At 45.4% G+C, this 9149-nt stretch overlaps 1 protein-coding gene across 2 annotated transcripts in view; it reads left to right on the top strand.

Moving 5' to 3' along the window:
* Window positions 1-9149, top strand: part of MAPKAPK5 (MAPK activated protein kinase 5) — a 20780-nt gene that overhangs the window by 5576 nt on the left and 6055 nt on the right. For both annotated transcript variants that reach the window (XM_005424035.2, XM_005424036.3), the window contains exons 3-9: window positions 109-184; window positions 1181-1278; window positions 2220-2328; window positions 4055-4144; window positions 4765-4860; window positions 5868-5948; window positions 7323-7510. In XM_005424035.2, coding sequence (XP_005424092.1) covers window positions 109-184; window positions 1181-1278; window positions 2220-2328; window positions 4055-4144; window positions 4765-4860; window positions 5868-5948; window positions 7323-7510 — 738 coding nt within the window. The remainder of the gene's footprint in view (window positions 1-108; window positions 185-1180; window positions 1279-2219; window positions 2329-4054; window positions 4145-4764; window positions 4861-5867; window positions 5949-7322; window positions 7511-9149) is intronic.

The raw sequence follows: 9149 nt of genomic DNA on the forward strand, positions 1-9149 counted from the left end.
GCTGGGAATTCCCACGTGGAGAACAAACTCAGAGCTCCCAATCAATTACTTCAGGTGTCTCTTTTGAACCTCCTTGCTGACTGAATGATTTTGTTGCTGTAATACCAGAGTCTGCATGAAAAAATCCTCCCAAGAACGCTTTGCACTGAAAATCCTCCTCGATCGTCCAAAAGCTCGAAATGAGGTACAGTTCCTGCTTTTCTCTCCCAAAAAAACTTCAATTTTTGAAGCTTTGGGGATGCTTTAAACATAAAAACCTCACCACCAAACCCCCATTTGCTGGTTGTGCATCCAGAGATTTATTTCTAATGAATTGAGCTGTGTTTTCAAGCTGTTCTTCTCCCTGTAATGGAACAGAACCAGTTTGAGAGGGAATTTTCTTGCCACATGTCACTGCTCCAAGAATGCTTCAAGTTGTTCTGGAAATGGATTTTTTTTCCATGTGCCAGGACCTAAAGCAGCTCCTGACACAGGTTGGGAATTCCTGAGGTGCCAAACTCGTCAGCCTGTGGAATGATGGGCACTCCTCCAAGCTGTGGGGGATTTAAAGAATTAATTGTCTTGGAGGTTTAAGCAACTTCCATTTCTTGTCACTGAGCAAATTCTCCTTTAAAATTCCCATAAAAATCATCTGTGTCCAAAAAGCACCAAAATTTGGCTTGATTGAACAGCCCAGGGAGTTTTCAAGTGGGGGAAATTCCTGAATGTTGGGACAGGAGGTCCCAATTCCTTCCCAGCTGGAGCCTGCTGGGGCTCCCTGCAACCCAAACCCACAGGCTGGCTCAGCAAGGGACACATGTGATGGGATTTGTGCAGGGAGAGGCAAAAAGGGACAGCTCTGAGCTTGGGTTACCCTCCAGACACACTTCAGGTTCTGGTTCCAAGCATGGAGGGGTTGGAGGTTCTGAGCAAGTGTTTAATTCAGATGTTCCAGCTGTTGTGAGTGCTTAGCCATGAGTGGAATGAGGGAATTTTGGGGTTTATTCATTCATTTTCACTTCCATTGAAGTGCTACATTGCTCCTTTAAAGCTGGTTCTGTCTAAATTTCTGGAAAACACTCCAAGACTGAGCTTTTCCTAGAGCTCTGTGTGGGATCCCACAATCTGACCCAAAGTTGGGGTGTTTTTGGCCTCAGTGCCTGTCCCTGTGTGCAGTAACAGCTCTTCCCTTCTCTTCAAGGTACGTCTGCACATGATGTGTGCAACACATCCCAATATTGTTCAAATAATTGAAGTTTATGCTAACAGTGTGCAGTTCCCACATGAATCCAGCCCCAGGTAAGGTTACATAGGGGGATTCACTCCCACAGCTTCTTTTCCATGTTTAGCCCAAGGTATAGTGGAGTTTGCTTTGCTTTGCTTTGGTTTTAATCACAAAATTATTATTTCAAGGGGGTCCCAGGTGTAATAATTATCCTGCAGACCAAGCAGCTCTTGTTTTTTGGTTTTTTTTTCCCTGACTTTTGTGGTATTTAAATTATTTTGCCTCCTTTATTCCCTGTGTTGAATGCATCTCCATTTTTTTAGGTTTTCCATTGATTCAGTCTGCATTGTGTGAAAGAGTTGTTTCTAAAAATATGAAATTCAGCCCTGAAAACTCTCAGTGCATTGTCCTGCTTAAAATGAACACAGGAAAACATGGAACAGAGTGATTTTTTTTTTTTGGTGTATTATTATATTTGGATAAAAATATTGTCTTCTGATAGGATCTTAGTGGAGAAAATCATGAGAATGAAAGAGCTGAGACCTGTCTTAGGCTCTGGTGTAGCTGATTTTGCTGTGTGGTGGGAACTGGGAGTTAATTCCTTGAGGATCTGGCAGCCCTGATCTCCACCTTCTTATTTTTTATCCTTCATATTTATGGCAGCAAAGCTGTAAATTAAAATAATGGGAGAGCCAGACTCAAAAACATCCAGGTGCTGTATAATCCTTGAGGGCAGAGTGTCCACATGTCTTCCAGCTCCATCCAGGCTGGAGCTGGATGTATCCATGTCCAGTTTGTTCCAGCTGGATGTGGGAGCCCATCAGGAGGAACAAACTGGAGATTTCCTGGGAGCCAGAAAATCCTGAGGATTTTAAATTCGGACAGCACCAAAACAGCCCCAAAAGCAGCACAGAAAAAGCAGTGTTTGTGTGAAATATGCGTTCTTAGCTTAGCAATTCTGTTCTTTTGGATGATTTTTTTTTTTAATGTAACAACATGAAATGCTTTTGAACAGGGCTCGGCTCCTAATTGTAATGGAGATGATGGAAGGGGGAGAGCTCTTCCACAGAATCAGCCAGCACCGGCACTTTACTGAGAAGCAAGCGAGCCAAGTAACAAAGCAGGCAAGTCACCCCCTGTCCCAGCAAATCCATCATGCTCTGGCTAAAGTAGGGACAATTCCTGGGGCTGGAAGGGTGGGGAAAAAGGATGAATTCAAAGATTTCCTCAGTTCTGATCCGATGATCATTGCCTGCTTTGTTATAAGTGACAATGCCCAAGCTTTACTAGGAATAAAGGATTGAAGGTGTGGGCTTGTTCTCTGGGTCTGCTGTGCTTAACATTGCTTTTCCACACCTGCTCTAGAGAAGACTTCCAAGAGAATTTTGTCCTAAAAATGTTGCCTCCAGCAGGACTCCTGAGCTCTGGAACCTCCATGACCCCCTTGGCATTTCTCTCCTCTGGGCCAGGGGTTTTCAGGCTGGGTTCTGGGCTTGGGCTGTGGAATTCCTGGAAGATCCCAAGGAATGTGTCTGTTTGTTCTGATTTTGTGTCTGTTTGTTCCTTCACCCTTTCTCTCCCAGCTCACTCCTGAATGATTTTATAACCTCCATGGTGGTTTCTGCAGGGGGTTTTGGTGTCCATCAGGTTTTTTTGTTGCTGGTGGGACTCTCAGAAGGATCTCTGTGGAATTCAGTGCTGGGATCCCCGGCTCCCCTCAGCTGGAGAGAGAATGTTTGAACCTGGAGCAAAAAATTTGTGTTACTTTTGTGCTTTGATTTGTTTTTAATGAAATGTTAATTGTGCTGGTACTTTTTGGTCTCATCCAGCAAAGAAATGAAATGGAAGTACAGAATTATTCTTGACAGTTTGTTTGACATCCTTTGGGCTGTTTGATTTCTTTGACATGGTGGGGAAAACTTGTAAAACTTTACCAGAAGTCAAGATTTTGGTTTGAATTCTGTGTGTACACTTGGATTATTCATGTCACAAGTAACTCTTTGCTTTAATGTTTATAGAAATGAAGTTTGAAATGTGAAATTCTTTTCTCTGGTGGTTCTTCATCCTTGTTAAAGCTTTTCACAGCACTGCCTCGTTTTCTCTGGCAATGTGTTTGTGTTTATTGCTGAGCTGAGTTAGCAGTGAAGCTCTCTTGTGACAGTAATTTGGAGGTTTTGAAGGGCTCTAAACTTGGGTAGGATCCTACAGAATCCAGCAGGGATAGTTCCAAATAAGGCTTGTGAGGCTGTGCCTCACTTCCTTCTCAGGAATGCTGTTTAAATATTTATACTTGGCTTTTCTTGAAATGAATTGCACTTGGAAATGTGCAGTCCCTGGAGCTTTTCCTGCCTGGATTGCAGGATCCCAAAGCATCCTTGAAACAATCCAGGAATGCATTTCTGTGGGATATGCACAGAATGATTGAAGGGCAGGCAGTACCATCCAAAAAGAAAGAATCAAACTGCCTGAATGTTGGATGTGCAGATTCCCTGGAATCCTGACGCAAGAACTCCCTGCTGGGCAGGGGCAGCACCCTGGAGCCCTGGCACAGCAGGGAAGGGGCACTGGCACCTCCTGCTTCACTTTGGGGGGCTCTCAATGCCTTGAGTTCCCAAACTGAGGAGGTTGGGAAGCCCAGGCCAGCTTGGATTTTGTTTTCTGTGGGATTCATGTCCCAGCTGCCACCTCACTGCACCACTGCAGCTGGGTCAGGCTTGTCCTAAAGGAGAACTCCACTTGGGTGGAGTTAAAATATTTGGGGTTGGAAATATCCTTTGTAAAGCTGAAATAAATGTCCAGGCTGCAGGAGGAGGTTGGTGATTGTAGCTGATTTGTTGTGCCCTTTTCCAGATAGCTTTGGCTTTGCAGCATTGCCACTCACTAAACATTGCACACAGAGACCTCAAGCCCGAGAATCTCCTCTTCAAGGATAACTCTCTGGTAAGATGAACATTTGCAATTCTTTTGCTGCTGAATTCTGTGAAGTGGCTCAAGGGTGACTCTCAGAGTATTGGTAATATGACATGAATGTTTTGGTGACAAAATTGAAATTGAAAATTCAATTGAAAAAAAAAATTAATGGAATTGAATTTTCAAATTGAAAATTGAATCACCTGGATGGACTTGGTGCTTTTCCACCCCCTGATCTCCTTGCAGGGCAGTGAGTCCCTGCTGCTGCTGTTAGACAGGAGTCAGGTTCTCCACCTGAACTCAGATTCCAGCTCTGCCCCCTCATCAGGGTGTTCTGACCCTCTGCCTAGAGGTGCTTTGATAGAGCCAAACAATTCTGTGTCTCTCCTGCTCACCACCAGCCTGGATATGCAGTGACCCCCCTACAAGGGGCTCAGTCCTTTCCCAATCCCTGAGGGGGCCCAGAGCACCCAGAAAAGCAAAACCTCTGCTTTGAAAGGTCTCTTTGTGACCTTTCAGCTGCCTGGTGGAGTGTGAGGGTATAAATACAATGTTTGGAAAAGGTGAGATGAGGACAGGGGGAGAATTCTGTGTTAGGAAAGCTGATTTAATGAGATTTGTCTAATGAAGCCCTCTTCTCCTTGTTTTAGGATGCACCTGTTAAATTGTGTGACTTTGGGTTTGCCAAAGTAGACCAAGGTGACTTGATGACACCCCAGTTCACTCCCTATTATGTAGCACCTCAGGTAACAACCACTTCCTGCTCTGGGCTAAAGGGGGATCATTTATTGCCTCAGCCTCCACATCCACATCATTTTATCCCCCTTTGCTGCCCTGGAAGGGCTCTGAGTGCAGGAATCTTCCAGGAATCCCTCCACCCTGAGCTGGAGTGCCACAGGGATCTGTTGATAAGGCAAATTTCCCAGACTCTGCTCAGCACTGATGGTGACAATTGGCCTTTAGCTGGATTAAAGCAGCTGCTTTGGAGAAATCCCTGCTTTGCCATCCTTCTTCCAGCTCAAGCTCATTCAGGATTGCATCAAAAAGGACTTGGTTGGAAGGAAAAGGTTCTGAAAAGGCTGCTCACAAAGGGCAGTGGCAGAGGGTTGGTACCTGGGCACCTTGGCCTGGCCCCTGTGTCATTAAGCACAATCTGTAATTACACACAGGCTGCTCTTTGTAGTGCTGCTTCCCCCCTCTCTCCTGTCCTTTGTGTTGGAGTCCTGGAGAAAATGAAAAGCAGCTGCAGATGGAGATTTAATTGCAGTGCTGGGCTGCCTTTAATCACTGGGAAAGGTAATTCAGAGATCAGAGCATGCCCTGAAAATTCATCAAATTCCTTCCCAGCTGGAGCCTGCTGGGGCTCCCTGCAACCCAAACCCACAGGCTGGCTCAGCAGGGGACACATGTGATGGGATTTGTGCAGGGAGAGGCAAAAAGGGACAGCTCTGAGCTTGGGTTACCCTCCAGACACACTTCAGGTTCTGGTTCCAAGCATGGAGGGGTTGGAGGTTCTGAGCAACTGCTTTAATTCAGGCAGAACTGGAGATTTCAGTGCCCTGAAATGATATTTTAATATTTTCAGCATGTAGAAAGCTCTGGTCTTTCTTAGGGAGAAAAACTGGACTTTGGTAGTATTTGGAATAAATTTCCTGAATGGAAAATCATCAGGAATCTTTGGTATAGGCTTTGCTGGTTGTTTTGCCTGTCCATGAGATGGATTTTTCTTTGTTTTTATTTCCCCTCTCACCAGGTATTGGAGGCACAAAGAAGACATCAGAAAGAAAAGTCTGGTATTATCCCCACCTCTCCAACCCCTTACACTTACAACAAGGTGAGCTGGGAAACATCTTTAAAAGTCTTCCCCACCCCTCTGGTGCTTCTGATAGAGCAAATAATAAAATGCACACTTAGTGCAAACCTAATTAATGATCCTCTAATAAAGGGGGGATAAATACACAAATGCTGTTAAAGGAGCACTAAATATGAACAAGATTTTGGGGAGTAGAATGATTCTGCTGGAGTGAAGCCATGAGGGAAGTTCTTTCAGCTCTGTTCAAAGGAAATCTCTTTCCTGCTGCCAGAGTTTGTGGATGTGCAGAGCATTCCTTGTTCAGGCAGCTGTGCCAGAAACTGCTCTGTACCTGGATCTTCTGGAAAACAACCAAGAATTTGTTGTGTAGCTGCTGGAATCTTGGCAAAATCACGGCAGGAAGTGTCCTGAAAGGTCATAATCTGTTTTGGGCATTCCAAAACGTTTTCCTCCTTATTATCATCACTGTCTTCTGCTGGCTGAGCAGTGCTTGAACCACTGAGTGTTCTGGCTGTGTCAGTTTTAATTCAAGTTTTGTGCTTTGTGATCCCAGAGTAAGGATCTGCCCTGATTCCAGCTCTAGGGATGGTTGTTTATTGCACCCCGTGCCTGAGCAGGTATTTGATATGCACTGTTGGCATTCAGTAGCCTCACAGAGAGAGTTAAAGCAATTACTAATTAGTCTGCATCACAAATCTGCCTTCCTCAGGGCTCTGCCTGCCTCTCTCCATTCTGGAGAGCCAGGTTGGTGATTGTAGCAGACAATTCTGCTTCTGAACTCCTTAGAATGTGCCAATACTGTTTTCATGTGGAGTTTCTTCTTCCCTTTCTTGTCCCTTGATTTGGGATTTCCAAGGTGGGAGTGATTTTCTTTCCATGTTCCATGTGAAGAATTGCTCTGGTGGCACTGGGTGACAGAGCTGCTGAGGGAAGGGCCTTGTCCCCAGGTGTGATTGTGCAAAAGCAGCACCTGGCACTCACCTGGCTGCCCAGAATGGGCACTGAGAGCTTCCACAGACACCTCTGATTCCATTTCCCTGCTGTTCCTTTCTTGGATGGTTGTTCTGTTTTCAGCCTCCCATTGTGAACAACTGGATTCTTTTATGGGATTGGGGGTAGGATTCAGGACTGGGGGTAGGATTCAGGTATCCTGAGAGATGCAATAAACCTCTGACACCTCTGCAGCCCTGGCTGTTCCCAGACAATTCCCAAGCACCTGGGAGTTGTTCAGCTTGGAGCTGCCTTGTCCCAGCAGCCAGATTTATCCACGAAGGTGCATCTGAGGAGGAGCTGAGCTGCTTCTGTTCCCTTAGGGAATCACACAGAACTTTTATCAGAACTCCCCCACTATTTGCTGCCAACTGCTCCCCAGAGTGACTCTTTCCTTGCTTGCAGAGCTGTGACCTGTGGTCCCTGGGGGTGATTATCTACGTGATGCTGTGTGGGTACCCCCCCTTCTACTCCAAGCACCACAGCCGGACGATTCCCAAGGACATGAGGAAAAAGATCATGACAGGAAGCTTCGAGTTCCCAGAGGAGGAGTGGAGCCAGATCTCAGAAATGGCAAAAGACATTGTCAGAAAGTGAGTCCCTGGAGGAAATTCTGGTGTTGCTCTGTGGTTGTGTTAAGGAATTGGAATGTTTCCATGTTAAGGAAGTGGAAAAGCACCTGGAAGTGCCTTGTCCCAGCAGTGAGGATTGTCTGCAGCTCATCCAGCTGACAAATTCTCTGCTACATTCAGCATAAACCAAGTCTGGGAAATGCTATTTTTTTTTTCCTGCCCAAGTGTTTAATGTTGATGTCTCTTTTGTTGGGGTGAATTGTCTATTGAGTCTTCAAGGGGAGTGGGAGCACTGAAGGGTTTCAGGATAACACAGCTGGCACGGATTTCCTGGGATAACATTTGAATTCCTGTGAAAATCAAGTGCCCTTAATGGGATGTGGTAAATCTGTCCCCTAAAGCCCTGTGCACATCATACACAGCCTAAAAAGAATCAGGCAGGAGGATGGAGAGGGAGATTAAGATCTGTCATGAGGTGCCAGACTCAGATGAGGTTTTGCATGGATGTTTTATTCCAAATGCTAATGGAGTCTGTTTTCCATGCAGGGCACATCCCTCAGCTGGGAGTGTTTCAAAGACTTGGTCTGTTTGGGAGCAAGAACGTGGCACTGATTAGGGCCTGACCTCACTTATTTTTGAAAAAGTGATGGGGACTTACTGCCTTTGCATCACCAGAGGAGCTGAGAGAATAAAAGCAATATAAATAGGGAAAAAAAATCAGTTGGGGAAGTAATTTAAAAGTATCACTGGCTCCTGAGATGTACTGTAAATTCTCCAAGCATTCACATTGTTTGGAGAGGGTGCTGGGACCTTTTCAGAGCTGTGCAGGAGAACCCGCAACCTTTCACCAAATTAACTTTCCTTTATACCAAGGTCAGCTCTTTATTCTCACACAGAAACTCCACAGGCAAAAGGTTCCATTGTCTTTTAAAATTCCCATGAAAGTCAGCTCTGAGGATGTTGTCACATGGATCCAGGCTGATTTCTGACCTCAAGCTTGATGAGGGTTTGATAATGGCTTAGGATTTGGGAAGTGCATGGAAAAGGAATGCACGTGGCTGCTATCAACAGTGAGCTTAACCTGCTTGGCAGCAAGTGGGATTTCTGCTCTCCCCCGTGGTGCTGCTGACATTTTGTACAAGTTATTTCCACTTTCTTGGTACATTAAACAATTGTGCTCTGCAGCCAAGAAGCTGCTCTGGGGTTGTCTGAGGAAGTGTGACAGGCTCATGGAGTCATTCCCATTTTCATTCAGACTTTGGGATGACTTGTCAGCACTCTGTGGGAAATCTTGCTTTTTTTATTTAGCTGTGCTCATCGTGAGAACACAAATTTATCTGCAAATCCTCTTTCCAGGCTTTCATGCTAGAAAAAATTTATTTCATGGAGTTTTCAGTTGATTTTTATTTTGAGGGGCTGGAACCAAAGCGTTCATTACTCGAGGACTTTGCAGGGGGGAGAAAAGCTGAGGAGTGGCATGGTGGGATCAGTGAATGCTGCAGAGTTTCCATGCTCAGAATCCTTGGGATGAGTGTAACCTGTTCTGGGGATGAGCTCTGGGAGTGCATTTCCAGAGAGTGCCAGCCTGGATCATTTCCAGATCCTCTGGAGGGTGATTTCCCACCTGGGAGCAGCAGCTGTGGAATTCAGCAGCACAGGG

Source organism: Geospiza fortis, unplaced genomic scaffold (genome assembly GCF_000277835.1).
Source record: "Geospiza fortis unplaced genomic scaffold, GeoFor_1.0 scaffold145, whole genome shotgun sequence".
Taxonomy (NCBI): domain Eukaryota; kingdom Metazoa; phylum Chordata; class Aves; order Passeriformes; family Thraupidae; genus Geospiza; species Geospiza fortis.